The 26671-nt window shown below is 37.6% G+C and overlaps 1 protein-coding gene across 2 annotated transcripts; it reads right to left on the bottom strand.

Annotated features, from left to right (window-relative positions):
• Window positions 1-769: 769 nt before the first annotated feature.
• LOC103137882 (2-hydroxyacylsphingosine 1-beta-galactosyltransferase) lies at window positions 770-25124 on the bottom strand. 2 transcript variants are annotated; one of them, XM_016671378.1, is made up of 7 exons: window positions 24911-25124; window positions 19067-19159; window positions 15105-15937; window positions 9631-9773; window positions 4938-5014; window positions 4014-4233; window positions 770-3000 (listed from the first exon to the last, which is right to left on the bottom strand). In XM_016671378.1, exons 2-7 carry the CDS (start codon window positions 19119-19121, stop codon window positions 2634-2636), a joined length of 1695 nt encoding a protein of 564 aa, XP_016526864.1. In that variant the 5' UTR covers window positions 19122-19159; window positions 24911-25124; the 3' UTR covers window positions 770-2633. The 2 variants fall into 2 exon arrangements, with proteins under 2 accessions (XP_016526864.1, XP_007551916.1); XM_007551854.2 differs by lacking the exon at window positions 19067-19159 and having other exon boundaries at window positions 2634-3000; window positions 24911-25123.
• Window positions 25125-26671: the final 1547 nt, after the last annotated feature.

Genomic DNA, 26671 nt, shown 5'->3' on the forward strand with positions numbered 1-26671 from the left:
GTGAAGAGAAATTGGCTTCTGCGTCAGATTTGTTTGTTGCAGAAAAACAAAAAGTTTGGGGCTACAAATGGTTCTTAAGGAAGTAAACCAAATATAGAAATTAATCATAAAGGAAATATTGGGGGTGCCAAAAATTGCTGGAGCTGTAATTCAGTTAATTGTCCCCACACGCTTGGCCCCCATCTGAATAAATGCTCTCAACCTGAAGGTTGGATTCTCTGAAAATGTTCACAGTGACATTATACTACTGAAATGAAAGAGTAATTTATTTCAGGGATATTTTACAAAAAGCATGGAGGGTGTCACTGATCCCAGCTTTTACCTGTGATTGAAGCTTATACGAGTCTGAGTAGAAAGCATACACTATACCCGATGCCAAAGTGTTACAATGAGCGGAGGTTGCCGTTGCCCGAATATTCCCAGCTCTATGTATACTTTCTTTTAGCTTGTGTCACATTACAAGAAACTATAAAAGAATCTTTTTTTTCCCTTTTTTTTACACTATGGCTTCTTTTGATCTTGTTTCACCCATCTGTTCCTAAGGAATGCCAAGAAACAAGATAAACGGAAAAAAAAGTAACAGAAGACGGCTTAAAAACACACAATTGTTTGCACGTTCTAATTTCATAGAACAAAAATGTCATCGAATCTCATAGAGCTAACCGTAGAGCCATCTCATTCCCATAATAAGATTAACGATGTGTGACGAAACACAGAAAAGACAGAGAAACATACAGTGCACTCAACAATTATTGGCACCTCCTGGTAGTTTTTTTTTTTTTTTTAAAGTTAGAAAATAATTGATCTTTTACTGCAAGCAGCACAATCAGACACATAAGAAGTTTACTGTTGACTAATGTTGGTAATGCTTCTCTTACCAACATTTTCCACTGCAGGGTGTGAAGATGATCTTGGGCTAAACGTGGTGCAACGAAAGCCCATTTTCTGACATAGTAATAGTTCCTTTCCCATTTGGAAGAGTGGCCAAGAGAAATAGGTCCCTGCTTTCTGTATACATTCTCCTAGAAAGTATGAAGTCTTTCATTATTGTGACGTTTACAGACACTGGTCAACTTCAACTGGGATGAGTAGCATATGTGCTGCTTAATGTTTTTGTTTTTTTTCCTTCCTAAGTGACCTTGTTTGTCACAGTTTAAGTTTTTCCTAAAACTTGTAATACTGTCTCTGCTGCTGATATTTTCAAGCTTGAATGAGTAGCAGTTTTCTTCTACTTATTTTCTTAACTTGTTCTCTTTTTTTCCCCATTTGGAATATTGGCTAAAAGAAAATGGCATCTTGGTGATGTTTCTCCAGGGAAACAAAGTTTTGGGTTACCTATGAATAGTTCTTAGACATAGAAATTAAATGTAAAATTAATAAAAAAAAACACCATCAGGTATTGAAATAGGCCTCTGTGACTTCATACACATACTCTAAAGGGAAACAGGTCAATGATTACTAAATGATCATAAAACATTTTTTTGAAGAATGGCTAAAACACATATTTTATTATGGTAAAGCGTAAGAATAATTTGTTCAACAGCTGCTTTAAGATATCTAGTAGAGATGCCAATAATGTGGAGAGCCCTGTAGATTTTACATAAAGCCTTGAGAAGGCACTTCATTCAAGCATTGAAATTATAATAAGTTCTATAAAGTCTGCTGGTTTGCACATGGATGGCAACAGCAATGTCTTCCAGGCTTATCAAAGTAAAACTGTGGGAAAAGTAATTTAAGGCTAGCAATCGTGACGAGTTGAAATTAGTGCACAGAATTTAAGTAACAACTAAATAATGGAGAAATGATGTACAAAGTCAAGTGCAGCCCTGACAATGGCAACAGGGTAAGAAATCTTTACTGCAATAAATAGATTACGGAAGCAGAATGAAGAAACGGGACTACGGTAGCAACAATCGTAAATGAGTGATGCTCTGACTCATCCTCGATCGCTGCTGTCAAAGTTGCTTGTTTCACTAATACAAAGAGAGATGCGATCTCGGAATAAGGAGTGTACGTCCACCGTCATGCTGTCACATCTCTGACAGACAGATGAAATAAATTAACAATAAAGACAAGGTTAAAAAGGTCCATCATTAAAATGCATTCAAGCAGCAATAAATAGATTTTTCTTCTGTTTACAGTTATCACCAGACACTTTAAAACACAGGATCAATCCAAAGCAGTTTGATTTGTTGCTTTTGTTCCTAGGATGAAGGCTTGGTGGTCCTCCCTCTGCTGAGGAAGCCAGCAGGGAACATGGAGTAGATGAGATGCTTGTATAGATGTGTCCTTCCTTTGTTTCATCCGTAAAAAAACAACTTGCGGTGTCTCGCTGTAGCTGTGGTTATAGTTTTTTTTTTTTCTTCTTTTTTTTTCTGTTAATTCTGCCTCATAGCACAAACATTCATCTAAACACACACATACACACAACAGATTTGGAGCACCCGATGCCTTGCTGTCCCCACACAACGCAGTGTATCCTCCTACAGCCTTGTGCTCGCTCTGAGTAGCAGTTGCCTCGTTGACACAGACCTAAGAACAGCTTTTGCTCCACGCTTTTTGTCAAAGCAATGAACCAAACCTAGAACTGAGTCCTTAGGGCAACTTCTTCCTCACGTCGCCATTCAGAAACACTAATTTATCTTCTTCTCGGTTTTCAAGGAACCGTTGCGTTTGTGCTTCCCGTTGGCAATGCTCTCAGAGTGACAGTGTCCATTGGTCATGCTGCCGTCGACTCTTCTGCTGTGGTCGCCGGCCTTGCCCCTGAGGAGACGTACCAACCTACGCAGTAAAAACACTATGAGGGCGCCGGCAGCTGCAACAGCAAGAAGGACGTCCACAAGGAAGTACTGGTAGGGGGGCACTTCATACACAGCCGAGCGCAGGTGGTTAGCGCCACTGTGACGGAGGATGTAGCCGATCCAGTACACAGCCCTGGTGACTGGGTGGCCTGGCTGGTCTTTGTGAATGTTGGAGAGGAGACGAGCCTGCTGGCGGTACCTGGGAACAGGAGGACAGCAGAGATGGGGGTTAAAAAAACACACACAAAAAAAAAACAAAAACATGGGGACAACTCTGACTATGAAAAAAAAGAGATACAGAGAACACCATTCCCCGTTACAAACTACACAACTGCGAGCTCCTTTGGCTTTCTTTAAACACTGGAGTTTGTTCTGCCAGCTACATTGTAGAACATTACGTCGGGTCTAAGTCTACCTACACCCAAAAGCTGAAAATGGCATGCACCAAAATAAATCTTGGTTTATGAAACCATGAGCACACACACCAGAAATCAATTTCACCTTTATAAATAGCAGCTGCAACTCGTTTGCTGCATCCACCTCAGGTTCTGGCCCCCCTACACACCCATGTTCAACCATGGAAGGCGAATGCAGCTACCTTGTGAATGTCGGTGCATTTCAATGAGTCAGCAAACCAATGTTATTTCATGGTCAACAATGGAAACGGCAGAGAAATGAGTAAAGAAACACAATTTGACAAGGCAGAACTTGATGTGAGTGAGGTGGAGAGTTGAAAAGCTGTCACTTTTGGTAGCCACGGTAGTGGCGTGACAAATACAAGTTACACACTGCCGCCAGCATTTTAGGAAGCAGAAGGTTCGCTCCACAGTGGAGCGCTCATGGGTGTCAGCGGTACTAAAATGCGCCTTCTCTGCGCTTTGGGCAGTGGCTACACCTGAGGCAGTAGCCACTGCCTCCTGAAGCTTTCACTGGAAGAGTGTTTCAGCACCTCAGGCCTGAAATGTTTCAGGCCCTGGTTGTTGCATACGCCATGTTTGTAAATGTTTGTTGGAGAACAAAATCAATAGTTGTAAAAGTGGTTTCAGATTTTTATTTGTATAATAACTTTTCTTCTCCTTCACAATTATTTTCTTTGTGTTGGTCTATCACATAAAATCAAAATTTAAAAAACAAAGATTAATACATTTCAAAGCATTGCATGAGGTGCTTACAAAGAAATGTACGAGTAAAGATAACACCAATCAGTCCAACCTGGGGTCGTTGATGACACTGCTGAGGGAAGCGTAGAGATCTTCCTCCGTCATGTCTTTCCAGTGCAGCATGACTCCCATCCCTTTGGCTGCCACACGAGTCATGGTGTCATAGTGGTCTCCGAAGAGAGGCACACCCACCACCGGCACCCCATGATACATGGCCTCGTAGATGCTGTTTAAGCCCCCGTGGCTCAGAAAGGCCTTAGTGTGAGGATGGCCTGGATGGTGGGAAGCATAGGTGTTGAAATTATTAGTAACTATTAACATGCTGCGTTTCCTGCACTCCTGTTTTGATATAAATATTTACAGTTCTCAGGGCAGGTGACAGAGACTCATCATTTTAAGTGGAACATACATTTTAAAAACACATTATTTCAAAAGTTTCTCCATAAAATCTTGATTTTATCACCTCTTTATGAAAACAAAGCAAACCTAAACATGCATTTCCTTTGTGTCAACAGAGTCACTTACTCTGACCTTTGAAAAAGGTCAAACATGAAAATGTGTAAATATTTTCTAACCTTTGTTCACACATCTTTAGAGCAGAACACGGATAGCATTCGCATTTAGATTTCACCACTAAAGTGGCTAATGAGTCTCTGAAACGTCTATCAGGTACAACCGGGTAAGTCCCATTATCCAGCTGTCTATCTATACATCTATTGGCTGGGCGGTAAATCTATTTTAACTATTACTTGATTTTTTATTTTATTTTTATTTCTTTTACCATTGCACTGTGTTTTCCATAGTTCATAGAGTTATCAGCATGGCCAAGGCTGCCAATCTCATTTGACAAGAGTGTTTTACAGCGTCTGTTTATTTGGACTTTGAATTCAGGCCAACTCTACAATGAAATGCTCTTTTCAGGGACCATGAAACACAGTACACAAAACCAGGCTAAATATAAATGGTACGCACTCACCCAATAGGTCATTCTGTGGCATCCAATCAACAAGCTTGGTGTTGTTGCCAAGGTTACTGGGTGCAACTCCAGAGAATCTAAAAGAAAGACAAGGAAAATCATAGTGAAAGGACCCGACACTGAAACAAGTTGTTCAGAAGAGACACACAGAAGAAAGGTGAATCTTTTTTTTTTTTTTTACTATTGGGACGTGGTTAATTTCCAACCTGCAATATTTTTCAAATGCACCATGTCTGTGGCACATGCAACACAATGCGAGTGACTGAAATTATTTGCATATATACTTTTTCAGCCATAAGAAATGCTAAGATTTAGACAAATCAAGGTCCTAACAATACAAACTAAAAATTTATTTCCTTCTGTTTTTGTATAAACACCCCTGTTTCAGAATTGAAGCAGAGGTATTTATTCAAAATGTCTAGAAGGTAAATATTGTTCAAAGTACACATAGATTTAGACATGTGTTTTTAAGGTTTCCATGTACAGTTAAACGAGAAGCCATTAAAATCAATCCCCTAATTGTGCACAGCATAATTAAACTGCAAGTGCTAACAAAACTTCTTAACAAGGTAAATTGCAATTCAATGAAGTTCACAGTTGTTTTAACATCCTTTTATACACTCACACTGAGGCTCGATGTACAAAGGGAGGAAAATATTAATACATTACTCACACCAGAAGCAAGTTCTAAAGTAATAACTCATGATGTCATATTGTTTGCATAACCACACACCTCATGGACCAACCACTAACAAGCCTGTCAGCTCGGTCGCTTATGCATCAGTTAATAGATGCCATGTATGCACAATAAAACAATGCCAGAAAGATCCGTGGATACTGTCTGTGTCTACTTATCTTATTTAATCAGTGAGTAAAGGACTCGGGTTAGATTTTTTTGTATCACGTTAAGTCAAATGTATTTGTACAGCACATTTTCAGCAACAACGCAGTTTAAAGTGCTTTGCATTATAGAAACATACAGTCATCAATGATGAAACAAGCAATAAATGTTACATTTTGTCAAATGTTTTCATGTATATATTTTCTTGATGGATTTTGACATCAATATTAAACATTTTGTAGCTACTTTCTTTCCACCAATAGCCACTAGGTGGTGCTTGTGGGTAAATAAAACAATGGTATAATCTTATTTGATTAAATATAAGCTTTTAAATGATTAATGAGTGGATTTTTTTTATATTTACAGAAGTTCCTTCTTTCCCCCCCCAAAAAAAAAAAAAAATCTCTATGGAAAATTGATAAATTTTGCATGCAGTGTTCACCACCATTTATTTTCTTTAGATAACGATAGGATAAGAAAATAAATTCTGCCTATCCAAATACATTGTTCATAAAATAGTGTTTCACAATGATTTAGTTAAAGAACTGGATGACTCCCAAGTTATGAAGGAAATGTGAATGGAATGCATCTAAGTATTAGAGTTTAATATTAACTGGCACTGTAAATGGCAGCAGTCTTTTCAGCAATTTCTGTGGCTCTGAGGGGAAGAGGATTGATGTATAAAGAAAAAAAAACAACTATTCATATTGCAAACTGCACCTGGTAAATCATTTAAAATAATGTCATAACCAATCTGTTTTTTTGGTTTGTTTTTTTGGTTTTTCTATTTCAAAACAATTGCAAAAATAAAGTAGTCATGATGATTTTTTTTTACCACTTCTAAACTCTAAATCTAAAAAATGTAAAATCAAAATAATTAACTCTGCTGTGCTTGATTATTATTTATATCTAAAGCTAAAATATAAGGTTGTTGTTTTACATGTAGCTTTTTTTTGACCAGATAAAGATAAAGAGTAATATAGTTTTATTTTCTTTCTGCAGGCTACAGGTGCAGAAAGTGGGTGCTGATGTAGCGTGACATTGACTAATGATCCTGCTATTCAAACTAAGTATTCCTGGTATACAACAAATCGGCCAAACGTCATAGTATGAAAAACACCGGCATACCATGATCCCTGAGCCACAAAGCTTTACAGTGTTTGAATGTTGCCTGACAAATTGCTTGGAGAATAAAAGAAAGATCTTAAGTCTGATGAGTCCATAAAATGTTGAGTCTTTTCTCTTTGGGGAAGTCAATGCATTTTTGGGAAAATTAAAGTCTCTTCAGAGCATATCAGTATTTTCATCAATACAACTTTACTGGAGCTTTTTGCAATACATACAGGTGTTGCGCAATGTTACCAGAACCCACAGGTATCGGCAGATCTTTGATCACATTGGAGCTGATCATGACTATAAACCGATCCCTCCATAATAGAGGGATATGGAATATAACCCCAAAACCTTTTTAGCTGAGCACTTTTTATTATGTTTGCCACTATCAAATGAAATGTTTAATCAAAGTATGCTGCTCTTCTGAAAAAATCCTGGAATGGACACAATGTCTCAATAGTAAAAATAGGCAAATTTCATTAACGGGTGAATCTGAGAAAACAAAAGGTTACAGAAGGTTGAACTGGCAAAGAGTGACTGAACTGCATGACACAGACCCTTAACACTTGTCATTGTGTGAAAGCAAGCAGAGTGCGAGATCGGTGGATGTGAAAGAGTGCGCGTGTAAAGCATTTCCGTTAACGATGCATATGCATGCTACAAAACAACCTCCATCTGTCCATCTCTGTCTGCTTCCCTCCGTGACTCAAAGTCTTTTATCCAGAGTCAACAAAGCCTCGTCTCATTGTCGTGCCAATCAAAGCCGGCATTCATGGAGGCATTTATCAATGAAACAATTCATTTGGTTTGATCCCCCTTTCGAACACATTGGCCCTCCATCTCTTACATCCTCTTGGTTTTAATAAACACTGAAAGCCTTTAAACAGAATCTTCTCTTTGTCTTCATTTATGCATCAGTTCATGGATTTAATTTTGATTGTATGTAAAACAAAACAAAAAAAAAAAGAAATTAAATGTGACGCGGCAACACAAAAACTACCCTGCAGTTGAACAAGGCGTACATGACCATTATGTGGATGTGAGGCTTGGCTGTGTAAATATGCAGATCATGGGAACATTTAGTAAATGGGAGCAATAAAAGGTGTCGTGTTCCATGTGACTGGGATACTTCTCTCCTGTGGCACGATAAAAAAAAACAACAAAAAAACAATCTTATCAGAGTCATGTTCACAACAAATAGTCAACTTCCCTGGGTGCTGCATAACTGACATCAGCTTCTCGATATTTTACAACTGCAATCCAGTTTCCAAAATAACAGTGGTTTAGTTTGCTAAATTATAGTAAAGGAGAGAAACAACGCACCAATTTTTAGCTCATATTTACATTAAAAATAGAGAAAGACAGCATGCTGCATCTTAATTATGAGAACTACTGAGCTTGCTATACGTATAAAAGAACAGAAAGAATGTGCTGCACATCTAGTCTCAAGATTATTGATATCTGCTTCTTAAATCACACCCAAACGTTTAACATATATCGTTTCTCTTATCTCCTGCACAGAAAAGGCATTCTCTTCCCTGTCGTCCGTCCTATCTTTACAAAGTTAGGAATGTGGTTTGTCAACTTTGAACTTTATCCTTTCACCGCTTCTTGTGTGTTTATTCATGAGGTGTGGAGTCTAAACAAAGATTCGTTCATTAAAAAAAAAAAAGACTAAGTCACAAAGTGAGTGAAGGGAAAATGTGGGATTACTTTTCCTAATCATAGGTACTTACTTATTGTGTGTTATATATGTTAACTAACAAATATAGCATCAACAAAACTTAATCTATAATCCGATTATAATTCATTATGGAACATTAAAGCAAAGGTGAAAGAAAACATGACGATCGATATAAGTTGTCCCTAAATTTGGAGCCGGTAATGTTTGTTCTCACAAATATTCCTAAATAAATGTCAGCAGAACATTTTTGATGGAAAGGTGATTAAGAGTGATGAGTATTACTGTTGGATTCCTGGGGAGAGGACATTATACTGGAGGCCAGTCAGTTTTACAATGAATTTCCTAATCCTGTATGGGATCAGAACAACTCAGAGATCTGGGTCTCTGTAATCAATGACTACATAAGATAAGAGTTAAGCATTAACATGCTCAGAGGCTATGTTTGAAATCACAGCCCCTCCATTTCTCTCTTTACTCTCAATCTTTTATTTCTTCTCTTATATTGTACTTACAATAAAGGCCAGTGTATGTCTCATGCTTTTATTCCCACAGTTTACCTAAAGCCTACCTTACTTTGCAGTCATACCTACGAAAGCACATTGGCAATTATTGTAGCTATCCGTCTTCATGTGTGTTACAATACACCAGCAAAGACGAAGTTTAGAAAATAAACTAAACTAATCCAGCTTTTTATACTCTTGTGATCTGATGCAGTAATTAAAATGAAATAGTTCCTTTGTTAAAAATGGAAGTCATCAGGTTTGGCAGAGGCAAGTCTCATGATGTAAAGGAGATCACTGCGCATGAGATGACTCCAGATATTACGTACATGTGGGTGGGTCCGGACTCTGACCTTAGCAAACAACCCGGCACTGAGGGACAAAGCACTGCCTTTATTTTACAATGCTCCTGACCAGCTATATAGCTGATTACGGGGTTCCACGTCATGTGACATCAAGAATGATGAGTGTATATATATATATATATATATATGAAAAAAAAGTCCTGTTCAAACATTATTCTGTGACAGATGAACGGGTGCATGCGAGCATTACCTCCAGATGACACGCTGTGGCAGACGGGCCAGAGCTCCTGCCAGTTTGTGAGCAATGTCCTGGGAGAGATACTTGACTCCAGCGCCAAACGACACCACCACAAAGCCATGCTCTGCTGTGTCGTTCACCAGGGCCTGAAAAGACTGAAGGAACAGAGACAAAATAGCCACAATAAGCTACAGATCCAGAACAGCATGCTAACGTACAACCCGAACTTTGTTTCTTCATCTCTTCACAATCATTCAAACCATCTTATGTTTGATTGATTTGATACTATTAAGGAAAAATGTTTCAAGGAAAAATGTTTCAAATTACAATGAGGCAAATGTCCCTACAGGGACAATATAAAGTGATAGTAAAAAAAAAAAAGAACAGTATTTATTTCTCAGTGATTCTTTTCTGGATTTACAAATTGAGAAAAAGTTATTGTATCAATAGCTTTATTAAAGAGCTTAAAGAGCATGTGCGATGTTGGAATGCGTAAGTGTTTACTCTCTAGTTGGTACCAAAGAAATATTTCTTTTGGGAATAAATTTAATATTTCAATTTTAGCTTAAGACCCTTACTCTGACCATCTGTGTAATAAATTACATACATTTTCTGATGCACAGTCTGCGAAAGATCAGGTTGTTTGTGAGCGTTACACAAGTTTAGATTATTAAAACGGACTGCATAAAAGAGCTGCACAATATATCAAATTTATAGACCAGCTGCAGATTTAAGAAACTGCACAATGAATGGGAAAATACGTAAAAGTGTCGACTAACAAAGACGTATCTTTAGTTATTCTGAAAGTATGGAGAGCAATGAATGACAAAAAACTTTTTTTTTTTTTTTTAATAAAAATTGTTTTATTAGTGCTATGTCTAGAACAGCAAAATATTCACAGGACAATGACAAGCTGTATTTTTTTTTTTTTTTTTTGTCATGAAACACACAAACAAATGTGGGTAATCTTTCTTTCACAAAATGCTAAACTTTTGGTTAACTGACACCAGTTAACAAGCAAAATGGAGTTTTCTTTCTTTTTAATACTGTAAACATTTTTTGTAGATGTTTTCAAAACTGCTTCTCAGCACAATTGTGATATCAGTTTGTTATTTAAAAAAAAGTTGATAAAAAAAAATTCTGTTCAGGATACATTTGTAAAACTTTACTTGTCGGATCTGGCATAATGTTCCACCATTGTATGACTATATATAGCATATAGTAAGAAGTAAAAATAAGGCAGAAAGCTTGTGGGATTTTATATTTGTTATTGAATTTTAATTGAACTAGATTTCTTTGAGCACTCAGCCCCATTGGGACATTAAGGCAGGAAGCTACTTCTGTCCAGGTTGAGTTCCTGGAAGACAAAAACTGGTTCCACGATCTCGTCAGGGGACTTCTTCTCATTTTTGAGAACGCCCGCTACTTGGAACCACGGCTGTCATATTACAGGATGTCGTTACACAATGTGAATTATTTCTGAATAGGCATGAAGAGGAGCTAAAAAAAAAAAAAAAAAAAAAACTGCAGACGTTCTCCATTTCGACTCAGCAGAGTAGATATTTATCTGAATTAATTTTTTTATAACATTTTTTTAGAAATTTTCTCAAATAAAATATACATTGCAACCCACATTATTTAAAACCCTTTACAAATATATAGCTATTTTATTGCAGTAGTATAATCTCTTCATGACAAATCCAACCTTTAATTTGAGACTGTTTTTCAGCGTTAAGAAATAGTTATTTTCAGTAAAATCCCTCGTTCCTGTAACGTAAAGAAACCCAAGAAATACAGAAGAACATGCCATCAGAGAAAGGTGGATGTGCATTGAGGGGGAAATGTCTATTGGTGTAAACCTGTCTATAGAGTCAGAGATATACTTCAAGTCTTAAAACTACCAAAACAAAGACAACCAAGACTGAAGAATAACTTCAGTTTTTCTTCCCACCTATCTAGTGAGCAGAATGTCAAGAGAGGTAGATAAGGCATAAAGAAAGATACAGCAAAAAAAAAAAAAAAAAAAAAAAGATGAATCTATTTTAAGTTTTCCTTGCCCCTCTTGGTTGGGGTTGCCAAGCATTCAGGAGGGCACCACAGGTAAATTGTTATGGGAGTCTGTATCGATGAGCAGTGCTTACAGACTAATTAAGGATGTTGAAGTCACAGGAGAACAGGACAATTAGAGGAAAGGGACTGTCGGTCCAGCTGCAGCAGCTCAGGTCGGCCCTGGCACCGAGCAACCTCATGGGCACACTGGGCCCAGTGTCCCTGCGGATCAGCCCTACCATCCCTACAACGCAGCCTTAGTGACCTCTTAAAAAGAGTCCCAGTGTCCCCAGAGTTCTCCTCAGAACAATGAGCGCGTTCTCCCTCCACTTCCATTATGACTCCCTCCACACAGTACGGCACAATGCTCCCTATTCGCCTCGAGTGGCATTCCTAAAACCCCCAGCAGCAGATACCGACGGCCCGCGCTCTCAATGCCCAAACGTTGAACTAACTCCCGTCACCGCCCGCCTCTGCTCCCCATAGCTCCCATTATCATCTGCTTAAAATTTACCATGTGCATTCAGCTCTAGCCCGTCCTAACCCCCACCTCGGCCATGAAGGCTCACTCTGTTGCAGGGTGTGATAAGATATACATAGTGATAAGAAAGAAAAAAACACAACAAAAAAAAAAACCCGAGAAGAAACACACCCAATGTTTTGAAAGAAAAGCTGAAAAGACTCCCTAAAAAAACCCCAAACAGGGATAAGTTATTAACGGTGTGCAAATTCAGTGTTTTAAAACAAAAACTTAAAAATATTGTACTTGAATGCTAGACAACTTTAGGAAACAAATTTGCTTGTTTTGTGAAACAGGAACAGGTTCTTAGCCCTTACTGTAAATATATTTTGTAACCTAAAACCAGCAGGGACTGATGATGCTAAAGAAATATCAGTTAGAGAAAAAAAATCAATGTGGGAAGGAAAAAAAAAAAAAGTATTTTCCAAAGTACAACTTCAAAACAATGAACCTCTCCTCAGTCAATGAGGGAGCAGGAAACAAATTTTGCATGTGAGGCAACACATTTCCATAATGACGTAGTTACACTCAAGTCTTCATGCAGCACTGTATTTCAGTGCCATGGTTACAAGCACTTAGCTCTGGATATTTATGGCACTGCCTGTAAGAAATGTAGATTTCTACAACTTCTGTTGTAGTGGAATGAGAGTATGAGAGTCCCACAGGATAACATTCTTGTAAAGAAATACCACAGTATTACTGTATTTAGATCAATATTAAAACTAAATGTGTACATCGATCTATTCACTTTTATGTAAAAGCCAAACAGCCACAGTAATTCCTTCTGCAGATAGTTTCAGACCTCAGCGTTGAGATAATTATTAGAAGACTTTTATCCTGAGCCAGAGAAATCCAGCTGGGACTGGGAGAGGTGAAAAAAAAAGTGCATTCTGTGGGGGAAGCAGCTCTGCTGTTACTTAAGCAACAGCAAAGTTGCTTCCTCCGCACAGTCAGGCTGGATGGATTTATCAAGCTTGACTCATTAAGCTGATCAAAAACATTTCTGCGGTTATTTGCAAAAACAAGAATTTCTTCTCTTACAGAGCAAATTAATTAATGCCAACAAGATGAAATGTGGAAATCCTAAAAAGTACAAATATGTACTTTTTAAAACTTCTTACTTTTTCCATCTCCCTTCGACAAGCCTGACTTTCTTGAGGCCAAAGAAAGTCAGATAGTTTATAGTTGTTTTTTTTAACTATCTCATATCACTGGATGTGTACTAGACAGAAAATCGAACCGGTCTCGTTTTGTATAGTGAATTAATTTATACCAACACGATGACTGTATTTTGGACGGTGTGTGCCTCTAAACGGCACACACTATGAAAAGTGAAGGGTGGAACGCTCATCACCGGAGCTAAACAGCAACTTTACATAAACTGATCGTATTTATGAGGCAGAATGAGTCTCTGTGAGCAATCTGTCAGAGGATGGGTAGTCAGTTTCCAAGTATTATATTTTTTATAACAATAACAAAATGCTCTAATGATTTATTTTAGCAAATTAGCACACTTTTCTTAGTCACAATTAAAACAGCCAAGTAAAAAGATTATGCTTATTTGTTTAACATACAAAACCCATCATAGTACAGGTAATGGTATGATCCATATTATGTTAATGTGAACTTATTTACAATCTATAATACTGTTCTTGTAAAAGTGCCTGTTTCTGGACTGAGATAAGCTCCAAATTTGTCAGGATCATAAAAATGCCTCTGCTTAATATTAATATCGGGTGGCCAATAATCAGGGTTCAGTTAAATTGACTGCACTCTGGTTAACTTAGCTTTCAACAGACATTAATAACAGAAATTGGTGTTGCCCTTTAGCTTGCAGCCGGCTGTCTTCAGTGTAATCAGAATGGGGTGGTGGTGCTCTGAAACAAGTAGAGTGGCGCGAGTGTGGAGCAGCTTTGCTCCAAACTCCACTCGCTGCAGAACCTTCTCTGGCATTTTAATGAAGGAACTTTGAACTGTAACAATGGCATGATGAAAAATTAGAATAGTTTAGAAACTGCAGCTTTTTCAAAGCAGTAACTTTCCAGCCCATGTTTTATTTGCTGCTGTAAAACGTATTTGACCCTTTACAGATTAGGATCAAACACGATTTAGTACCAGATTAAGGTTAAAATTAGAAAATGCGTAAAGTTGTTTTCAAATTATAATTTCATCTTGTAAGAGAAAAGAGCAATCGACACCAATGTGACCGTATGTGATAATATAACTGCTCTGCTTGTTAAACCATTAATCAGTGGTTCTTTTTTTTTCTGGACAGCTGAGCTTAATTTCAGATTATTGCCTGACCTGTAGTACTACGAAAAGTGTTTAACAGAATCTGAGTGACAGACATAAAGTAGGCTAAAAGTTTTCAAAGAGCAGCACATAATGTCCTGATCTACAGAAACTCAATCAACGATTAGAAACAATCTCATTGACATCCTATTATTCTGAAAATGATTTGAAGGAGTTGAAGGCATTTGTGGTGCTTTTGGACTCCAGCAAAACACACTGAGGGCAATCATCCTGAAGTCAAGGAATCATAAAACAGTGATGAACCTTCCCAGAAGCGGCCAGTCTACCAAACTTAATCCAAGATCTCATCAACAACTCATCCAGAATTACATAAAAGAACCTAGAATGGTATTTATAATTTCGGATGTCACTTGCCTCAGTTAAGAGAAGTGTTAATGATTAAGCAGTAATCACGAATAAGAGAGCTCTGCAAAGAACAGCGGGACAAATTTCCCCCATGAAAAGGCATGACGGCAAGAAGTACGGCAAAATCAGTTTCTAGATTTTTCTTTGATATTATTATTCGTTTAATGATCTGTAAATGTATGTCGAAAAAGCAAAACTGAGAAAATCTTCATGGGGCAAATAGATTTTTCACACCATAAACATGCATCTTTGCACTGACCTGTGGTAGTGGGCTCGGGGGTTTTGTGAGGATGCCTCCGATGTAGACGACATGAGGGAGGGTGGGCCTTGGGAACTCCAGAGCCATATCAGTGCACAGCATCCACAGCCTACTCCCCTGCACCAAGTCGGCCATGGCCGCGTAAGGCTTTACTCCATGCTTCTTCATAATCCGGTCATATTTTGGTAACACAATGTAATGGACTCCAAACCGCTGTGCCAGGTAGACGCCCGTGTTGGCAATTCTCTGCATTAAGGACATGCGGTCTGTCAGCAGCGAGTTGAATTCTGGCACGTACGACAACGGCGCCGGCGCTCCGACTTCTGCAGGGTACCACAAGCCTGTGCTGAAAACAGCATATTGCACGCCCAAGATATGAGCAATGACGAAACCGCACATTTCATTGGGGTCCACCAGCAGCAGGTCGAACTTGGCCTCCTTCAGGCGGTTCATTACTTCACCATTGCCGACAACAGCATCGCAGTTCTGAGAGTAGTGGTCAAGGATGTCGAACAGTTCAAGAAATGTCAAGCGGCCTGAGAAGATGTTGCTGACTTTGGACTGGAGGAAGTTGTCAGCTGTTGTGCTGTTAAAGATCCCTGGATAGCGCTGCAAATGGTAGTGAGGAGAGGGCGGGACCTCACGGCCCTCTGAAACTAGAAAATGTGTCTCGTGGCCCTCTTGGTGTAGTGCCGTCGCCAGCGTTTTGAAGATGTAGAGGTGCGATTCGAACATAATGGGTGGGACCACGATGATTTTACCGGCCCGTGTCGCACTGGGACTCCAGGTGAGGAAGCTGAGAATGAGCAGCAGAGACGATGGCAGCAACATGGCTATAAAGATGATAAAAAAAATAGATTATATGTTAGCAATGTTGAACATAAAAATGGCAGAAAAAGAAATCCTTAAAAATAATGTACCACATAAAATTTCTAGTCTTTTTAAGTGGAGAAACGAACAGAAATTATCTACTGCACTATGCAATTTATCTTGCATGGCGGTGTAGTATCTAAGATGATGTCATACAAATTTTAAATTTAGAAAAATACAAAAAATGCATTAATCACAAACAATAGAACAATGCTCATCATAAATAAACAAAATCAGTATTTCCTTGAAAAATCGGAATAAACCAATTAACGGTCTCTGAGCAGGAATTATTCATTTATTTCAGGATTTATGCATACATTTCGATGTTTATCCATTCCATAATGGTGTTTTATTTGGGAGACTTATTTTCTAAAGCTATTTTACATATTTCATGGACTTTTATTTTTTTTTAACTGTTTTGATTTCAGGCTCTTTTCAGCTCACATTCCTATATTCAGGGGGAAGGCAGTAGAGTTTTTTTATTTGGAGCAGGTCTGGTGGTGCAGAACTTGACCAAGTGAATTCACATCTGTTTTGAACAACCAGTCCCTCCAACCTTAACGGCCAGTCATGGCACCGTGTTCCCCTCCCCTATGCCCGGTTTGTCCAGCGCCATATCATGAATCAATTGGGTTCATGTAACCAGTCAGAAAAATTGCTTAACGGGTAACATGACAATGGCAACATGAGAACTTGAAGATGGTGTGCTGGTTTGCTAATGAAACTGAGTGACACCATTCAACATCCGATTTTTATTCGCTTCTGCCACATCAGCATGCCAGGTGTCATGTGGGCAAGACAGGCCTTGCATTCCCTTTGGAGCTGGGTAATTATGGTTTGTTCATGTGTTCTGATCAGTCCCTTCAGATTGTCAAGAGCTTATAAGTAAACGGAGACAAGTTCCTATACTCCAAAGAGATTCCCGCCTCTTACATTGGCCGGTACGGTACGTCAGCTCAAGCCCTAATATAACTTGAGGCTACACCCTCATGAAGATGTTGACGTTTGCTTCACTCTGACCAAACCCACCCCCACAGAGGAAACTCTGCCCCTTTGTTTGAATATAAAAATATGTCGCATAAAAAGAACCAGAAATTAAAATGGAGTTTAAAAAAATAAATAAGTTCATGAAATACATAAAGTTGCTTTACAAAATACGTGCCTCAATATAAACACTAGTATGATTTCATTTTGACTGAAACAACTCTCCTTATTTCCTACAAAATACAAACATAAATGTGTGGAGTTTGCTAAACACCACGGGTATTTTAGCTCAAACTGTAAACATGTTGTCATTTGGCATTTCTGCAGACGCATGATCCAAAGCCTGCTCAGATCCCCACAGGAGAGACTACAAAATCAGCCTCAATGGTCATCAAATAAGCCCTATAGAACATCTTTGCCATGAGCAGCAGAAAGGTCTGTGGAAGAACCTGGAAATCTTTTGTCCTCTAAATAAATGTTCTATGATAAACAACAGCAGGAATACATTTTCCACCGTTTTTCCACAAAAGCGGTGGAGAAGGAATGAACTAGGTAAAAGAAAGCCTGACATGAGGTACACTGACATAAAAGAACAACTTGCACAGTTTGATGAACACGGCTAGGCCAGCAACACTGGCTAAAGGGCACCTTAACAGTATAAACACAATACGTCTAACTAGAGGATGTTGATTGGGGGTCTGTAAATGATTGTGCAGCCTAATAAATAATGCTAAGTTTACAGGTAGACTACCGAGGGTGAGAAAAAAACATCTCATCTTTATCTAATCATTTAAAGGGTGAGGTTAAAGAAGCTGTCAATGTAAATTATGCATTTTCTGTTTCTTCCATAAAAATCTCAGCCTTACAGAGAAGATGTGTCAGCATCCATCTAGTTGTTTTTCCTTTAGACAGATTTCATTTACTTGACCTCCCTCAATAATCAAACGTTTTTCTGTCAGCTTGCTGATCATCGGCTCCGTTGGCCGATTTAACAAAAAAAAACAAGTGTCGAATCAAACATAGTTCTTGGAAAATAAAAATGGAACAACTGCTTCCAAACAGACTCAACATTTAGATTTGTGCAGCTTTTATGTCTTTTAAGCTTCTGTTTTGGTTTGATGTCGTCGGATTAAATCCCTTCAGTGTGAGCAGGGCCATCGCTGACATGGTGTGGGTAGTACCAACGTCACTCCAGTTAAACCTCCGGCCGCTCTATTCACAAACACAACCACAAAGAGCCTTTATCATGCCACTGCTCCTATAGGCCCACTTTCATTCCTTGTGGCTCTCATTTATATTAATGATTAACCACCTATGATTAACCACGTTATGTTGGTTATTTTAAACGCCGCTGTATGCTCTCTTTTTACAGGTTGCTTCACCTTAGACAACATGCTGACATTTAAGCATAAAAGTGGAAAGAAAAAAAGAAAAAAAAAACATCACATGAGTAGGTCTGTGGTTCTACATAAAAAGAACCACAGACATTTATTAGTTTTCAACAAAGCTTTTTTGCAAAAGGAGAAGACACAGCGAACCGCTTCGCTCACCGTGCATTCTGAAAACAATCAGAGCTCGTCTTTTATTAGCAGGGGAGGGAAAGATAAAATGGAAAAGCAAGTTTTGTCTCTATACACAGGTCGTCTAGTCCTTTCTCATGAGAGCAATTTCTACCAAAGGCGGGGGAGCATTCTGTTAGAAATAATCAAGCTGCAGAGACATTCTGTAACTGTGAGTCAAAAGTTTCAATGTAGCATTGATTCACACACAGTAGAAAGCTAAAACTAAATGAAAAACAAATTATTAATGTAAAACTACTGACAGTTTCCTGCAGTTACCTTTTAGGATTTTGTCATGTTGAAACAATGCACTTCAATTTATTTTATTTGAATTTTATGTGATGGACCAGAAAGAAAAAAAAAAGCCATTTGATGAGAGAAATGAAAATGAAACATGCAACATGAATATGAATTCAACCCCCTGTACTCTGATACACCCAAAACAAAATCCAAAAGTGATAATTTGCATTCAGAAGATGCTTAAACATTAGATAGCATGTAACATTAGATAGCAAAATTTAAAAATGCAAAGAATATGGTACAACGTACCCAGATATGGCCTTCGAGGGAGAGCACTAACCACAGAGATAGGATAGAGGTCCATGAAGAGTTTTAGAGAGCCACAGCTCAGGTAGAAAACAGCTGAGAGGAAAAGTGTTAATTGTACACTTCACAGAAAAGGGACTTGGGGAACAGTAGAAAGAAGAAAATCAGTGAAGAAAGAAAACCTCAGGAAGTTATGTGTTCTAGGCTGGACTAAGTCACGTAGGGAAAATGGCAAATGTGGAAGAAGATGCTCTGGTCAGCCGAGACCATCGCTGAACTTTTTGGTCTACATGCAAAATGACATCAACATGTCCCTGAACACATCATCACCAAATGGAAACAGGATGATGGAAAATAATTTTTTGAGAAAACTCAATGGATGGGAGGATGTACAGGGCAATTTGTTAGAAGTTGCAACAAAATTTCACCTTCCAGCAATAGAACAGCTTAATCTAACTGAACGTCTTTGGCAAGACTTAGACACTGTTGTTCATAGATAAATCTCCATCCAGTCTGACTTAGCTATTTTTATTTTGTAAAGAACTGGTGACAATTTTAGACTGTAGTTGTGCAAAACTGGTAGAAACATGCCGCCACAGACCTGCATCTATAACTGCAGCAAAGGATGTTTCTACAAAGTACTGACTCAAGCTGCTGGAATAAAAATGCTCGCCACAGTTTTCAGGTAAGTATTTAAAACCTAACAAACAAACAAAAACACAAATTTAAAAACTATGTATCAATATTTTCCAATTACATTTTATCTTAGTTTTAGTCCAGGATTTCCCTCAGTGTATTCTAAGCCTGGCGAGCCACCAGGCTTTACTTGTGCCCCCACGAGGCTTAGCATTGTTAATTATTTATTAAAAAATAATAATGATAATTCAGTTTGTGTTTTATATGTACACTGCGTTACAGGGCTCTTTGCATATTCTTTAAAGCATCTCTGGAGAGACTGATGATGTGTCAGCAATACTCAGACCCAAAGCAAAAGTGTTTAATGATCAGTTCTTTGCATCAGTCCAGTAACATATCAAGTCTTTTGTATTTTATTACTGGATGTATAAGAGCTACCGCTAGCTTGAGCATTTATCTGTATCTACATGAAATGACAGAATTATCCTTTCTGCTAGCCAAATATCTATTTTGTAGTATGTAAACTATGACGTGAATAAGTCGTCTATTTGTGCACAGTATGCGCCTCGTCCCTGCAAACAGCTGTGGCTCCTCGTAAGAGGACTCAAGACGGGTCACCATTTTGTTTGGCACTGTCCAGAGTATATCGCAACAAGCACTCAAAAGTCCAGACTGTTGACAGTAACTATAGAAACCAGTCGCCATCTACCCAGGACTCTGATGCGTCATGACTTAAATTACTAACAATCGGGTCTAGTTACCCCGAGGCAGCTTCATGTGGATGAAGGGGATCGTTTGATAAGAAATTTTGTGGAATTTTGCAACAGTTTGGAAGAAATATTTACTGGGTTAGAGATGTACCTGTAACCATTAAACATTATTCCTTTAATGGAAGTATGTTAAAGTTATGGGTTTAAACAATTAGAATCTATATATATATATATATATATATATATATATATATATATATATATATATATATATATATATATATATATATATATATATATATATATATATATATATATATATATATATAAAACAAAGGAAAATTACCAGTAAGAACATTAGCAACATACAATCTTGTTTAAAATTACTGCAAAAGTTCTCCCTCTAATGACATATTCACTGACGGAGAGAGAGAGCAGAAAAATCTCACAGTAATTGGCAGTTTTTGTGTAACTAATGACCAGTTTGACTTCAGCAAACAAAATATACCCTACAAGCACCCTGCAGTCAGAAAATGTATTTTGTACCAAGGGAAAAAAAGCCACAGGACACCTAATTGTGTTGTTTTTCTGCCTTAGCTCCATGATATACATCGGTCAAACAGTACAACAGAAAGGCCTAATCTGTGTGACACGCATACAATATGCATGTGAATATTTAAGCCATTGAAATACTTGGCTCATCTTGCAACTTTCTGTTTTGTCTCAATGAAAAGCAAATCTATTACAACACCAAAAGAAAGAAATGTATAACCTGTTTTGTTATACTATAATTAAACCCCATAAAAATGACGTTTTCTTGATCTAGAGCAGAACTGCTTCCACAGTAGCGAAAGGCGAATTTTACTTGTGTGTTCTGAGAAGGTCAGATCTTGACATCAAACACGTGGCAGGCTCCTATCTTTTCAGTACTGTTTAAAAAAAATAAATAAAAAATTAAACAGGACTTATCGAAGGTGTGGCGTGTCTTCGCAGTACGTAGAAACACGTACACACACATACAAACAAAGTGGGTTATAAGAATGAAATCATGTCAGCTTTGCAATCAAAGTATGACTGCATAATGAAAATCTTTCTAAAAAAAAATGATCAACTTGCCAGTGCAAGTTAGATCATTCCAAGGGTCAGTTTTTAAAACACCGGCAGCACATATGTCAGCAATATGACAGTGTGTCCAGTTACTTGTACTACAAAACTCTCAACAGCAAGACGAGGAGACAGCAGAGCAGTTAACATCTTCAATAGTTTTGAAAACAGAATGGAAGTGGAAAGAAAAATCACCTGACTTTCCCAGGCCACGGCACATGAGATGCTGTTTATAATGGCAACATGATCTCTCGGCAAGCCCTTATCTTTTAAAGCTTCATCAGCATTTGACAGACAACCACAGGTCAACTTATGCATACGGTTAAGTAACACCTGTAAATATTAAAGTTGTCCAAAGATAGACAACAGCACTAGAAAGAAGCTACTGGACATTTAGCTGCAGGAGTCCACTCATGTAAATCTACTGTCCTTACCTTATATACTTTTTGCTCATTTACAGCCATCAAAATACAAAAACTAGTTCAACAGGTATTGCCCAAGATGCATCACTTGTAACATCGATAACCCCAATGGTGGCTTGATGATTAAGGGATAAGAGTTAAATAGTTTAAAACACTGGGTCACAAACTGTTTTTCAAGTCAGAGGCCAATGGAAGATTAAAAAGTTGCCGTATTGCTATAAGCAGACTGCATGTAGCTAAATTAACATAGTTTTGTTACTGTGTTAAATTAACACATACCTGAATCAGTCAATGTGTGACCCAGGTCAGAGTTAGCAAAATAACCAAAATTATTTTAGAATACAATCAAGCTGGCATTAGGCACACAGGAAGAAGGTGCACATTACTAATTTCCCTGATCTCTTCCACCACAAAACCAATCTTTCATGTGCTCATCTGCAGCAGTTCCATCAGTCAGGGTTAGGTGCGGGTCAGTACCGAGGTACACAGGTTTTTAAGAAGGTTGTGGTTTCCAAACTACCAACATTGTCCAACATGCTAATCTTCTTTCAGGGAGGTGATAGTGAATGTCCCAGAGAGACCAACTTTTGTTTTTTTAATTTATTCATTTATTGCTGTATGCTGCCGATTAGCAGGATGACAGCAAACTGATGCATGTTTTCTCCACAAGTGAAACATAGCTGCTTGACGATCTTTCAGGTTACATCGTGGAAGCTAAAGGACCACCATCCATTATTCTTATTAGGGTAACACAGTTGCAAAACTACAATCTAAAAGCTGACTGGCAAGTTGTTGGAAAAAGCAAGGCAAGTGGATCAAGTTACACATCTTTCTTAATAATCCATCTATCATTACTGTGACACTGTGCTGTTTTTACTATAGGTCGTCATATCAAAAGCATCTTATACCTGTGTCAACGTCCTGTCAAGCTGAATTTAACGCATATCATCACAAATAATTATTGGCTTTGTGAGGACTCTTGAGACAGACATTTTTTATTGTTGAAATAATAACAAGAGGATAAAAGTCTTCTCACAGTAAGCAGGTGGATTACACATTTTACTCTAGCATGAATAGCTTACTCCAATTCCTGCTCGAATTGGACATTTAAAGCCAGGCAGACTGAAAGTAACACTTTTTTAAGTAATTATGGCAAAACTTTTGAAATACCTCAGTCATTAGAGGCAGTCAAGACATTTACACCAACCATACATTGGCGACTTCCAAAGAGCTATGCCGAACATAGAAATGTTGTGTCTTGTCTACCAAGAGAAAGTTAGTAGGTAATTTAAAGCATCAGCAGCAGACAATTTTTATCAAGTTGCTTGAGTGACGATTACTAGCTCCATCATTCCCACAAAAACAATGTTTTATCTGTGACTGCGGGTTGCACTTTCAAGAATTTATCATGACAACGTGAATAAACTGAGAATATAAGTTGTATTTTTTTTAATCAAGTTAATAAAAGCTGGGTGCTTATTTTTGAGATTTTGGCTTCGCAGAATCAATTTTGACTTACATGAAGATGAATAGATTGTTTTTAATCAACCAACTAGTTTGTTAATCATGTTTTCATGTACTTCTGTACTAAAATCCAATAAATTTATTATGTGAGAACATGCCTAATTAGCATGTGCAAAGACTGGGTTCCATCAGAAATGGTAAATAATGTATATCTTACTGTTGGGATTTAACTATGTTTCCTTTGAAAAATAATATAGGCAGTTGTAGTGCATTGTTCTTTGTCACAGATTTTAATGATAAAAATGTCATGCTCTATAGTAATGAATGTGACCTTTGGACTGAATAAAGAGGTCTGATATGTGTCAGTTGTGTGGCATTTAGTCGAGCCATTGAAACTGGTTGATTATTCATTAAAGATCCCTTGTTGAGTGAAATAATTTGGAAGGAATTTGTATCCTAATCTCAGGATCTAGCTGTAACATTTTACCTAAAAAAATAATTCAAGCAGAAATGTCTTACTTAATTTTTTTTTTGCTATATGCTATGTTGTAAAAGGCACATAATTTTTGTTAAGTTCACATTTTAGCTGGTTATAATGTAAATCAAAGGCCATAAATTAAACGATTTTTTTCTTGAAAACACAGTTTCTTAACCCTGATTTTAGTATTGTTTGAAATACTTATAGTGTCCGTTTCATTTCTTTGACATGCGCTTCTCGTTGTAAGTTAAAAAATGTTAACACACCCATAGGCCAGCTAGACGGAAAGCAACAATTTGTTTGTACCATCAGGTGATCACTATCGTAGTTTTGAAAGTATTACGGATGACTGTAGGACGTCAAAAATGCTGCGTTTACTATCAGTTTGTTACGTTCGAACATCAACATTAAACGAATACACGCAGTGGCAAAACTAGCAATCCAGACATTTAGGCAAAAGCTGTTAGAAAACTCATGTGTCATTCATGAAAAATTTCACACAATTTCAATTATCCCTGATTAAGTTACCTTTATGTCAAGTAAAGGCACTTCACCTGACATAAAATATTTTTTTACGTCAGGTAAAACGGATTTTTACATACACAGCAAGATTACAAACTATAAACTAATGTTTAAGACAGTGATCCTTATGGACTCAAACATAAGACTTTACGGGTAAACGAGGAAAAGAACAACACAAAAACAAAAACAAAAACAAAAGCACTAGATAATCGCTGATAGGTAAATTTCGAGTACTGATGATTCGCAAAGTTCCTGAACGCAACACTGGATCCCGGCTACACCTGAGAGTCTGCAATAAGGATTTGACTGTAACGCAATTTAAATAAATAAAATAAACAAACTGACAAATACGCCATAGGAACAAAGTAAAGTTTTCCTCACTCATGACAAAATAACTACTTAAATTAAACGTAGCATGTAAGAAGAAGAATGGGGCGAACAGTTTGGCTGTGTTACCTAAAGGCAAATTGTGCTGTACACCTGTTGTAAAACGCATTTTCATTGGCCTTACCTTTAAGACTTTCGGGTAAGGAGAAGGAAAGGAGAGGTAAAATTGCAGTCCCGAATTTACTGTGCGGAGTTTCAAGTGTTAAAACCAAAGAATAGACTTTGGGTGGGAAAAAAAACTATTAGCTGAAGTTTAAATGGGTCCCGAGAATCGAATACGACAGAGGAAAGCGTGAAACTCGCTCTCTTCCTTCAAGGGGGAGGGGGGTGGAAGGCGGGACTTATTAGTGTTCCAAGATGGAAACAAAGGGAGTGGCAAAAGGAAAAAAAAACAAACACCGACTGAGTAATTGGGTGATTCAGGTATAAGTGCTGGGTGTAAGAGCCCGCACAGGTAGGCTGTTCTGCAAGTCGGTCCATGGCTGCTGATATTGGAAGTTGGGATTAGCTTAAAGGTCACAAGTTCCTTTGAAAGAAAAGGAGGTCCAAAGTGCTACATTTCTACCTGAGCCACACGACTGGGATCAAACAGGTTGTTCAAGAAACACGCAAGTCCTATGCAAAAGTACTTGGCCTGAGTCTTATGGTTTATCTTTTACTATGGGTGTTTTTTTCATTCACTTTTTGTTCTGTCTAACAAATGGTCATTTTCAGATCAAACCATTTTTCGCCAACAGCACTGGCATTCATGTGCTTCTCAGTACTTAAAATAAAATAAAAAAATTTACTTTTTCATCATTTCAATTAAAAAAGTGAAACTCTTATATTATTTAAATTAGGGTTCCAAGCTGTTTGCCACACGAGCCAAAATGATCAAGCTGAAAGTACACATGTGCAATCAAAATTTGTTTTATTCTTCTTATTATTATTATTCTTATTCTTCTTCTTATTATTATTATTATTATTATTATTATTATTATTATTATTATTATTATTATTATATACCTGCTCAGCAATAAAATACATTTTAATAAATCAAAATAAGTAGTCTGATTTTTGCAGAAATTGTATCTGCAAATCATTGTAGAACTAAAGCGCCAAAAAGGTCTTGGTCATACCTTATAAAAGAAAAGCATACATGTCATGCATTTTTTTCTGTATTTTTTCTTGTTTTTTTTTTGGTGGTACAAAATCAATAGAGAAATAGAGAGCTCTTGCACATTTAAAGAAACAAGTGGAAAGATATATATCTGATGTCTTAGATAACTAAGGCTTACAGCTAATAAAATTCCAAAATTCAGTTAATATTTGATGCACAAGACAAAAGAAGTAATTTTAAGACAGAATGACACAAAAGATCTTTGCTAAATAAGCTGGATGTTCAAAGTGTGCTGCATGCAAGCACATTAATGAAACATTAGGTGGAAGGAAAAAATGTGGTAAAAAAAATGTGCAAAAGTAACAATGATAACAGCACATTTGAGAAGATTGTTAAAAACAACCTCATTCGTGAGTCAGACTGAGATTCACAAGGCTTAGACTTGGGCTGAAATTATTGCTTCAAGAGCCTCTACAAACAGACGTAATTTGAACATTGTCTACAATGATGTTTTTTTTTCTTGCTGTACGCCATGCCGCCTCCTAAAGTTGGCTCACTGTGTTTTCTCAAGTTTGCAGTCAGTACAGATGGCATCCAGGAAATTATAAAGCCTTTCACCTGTTCCTCTGACAAGTTTTTGGAGAGATGCTGATTTAATTTTCCAACTGGACCACCAAAAGCCCCAATACCTGATTTAATGGTCACTGTATTTGAATGGGCCTCAGGCTACCAAGCTTGTTTGACCTAAGACACACAAAGAATCTATGAAGTATTATTAAGAGTAAG

The sequence above is a fragment of the Poecilia formosa genome, unplaced genomic scaffold, assembly GCF_000485575.1.
Source record: "Poecilia formosa unplaced genomic scaffold, Poecilia_formosa-5.1.2 Scaffold44, whole genome shotgun sequence".
Classification (NCBI taxonomy): Eukaryota; Metazoa; Chordata; class Actinopteri; order Cyprinodontiformes; family Poeciliidae; genus Poecilia; species Poecilia formosa.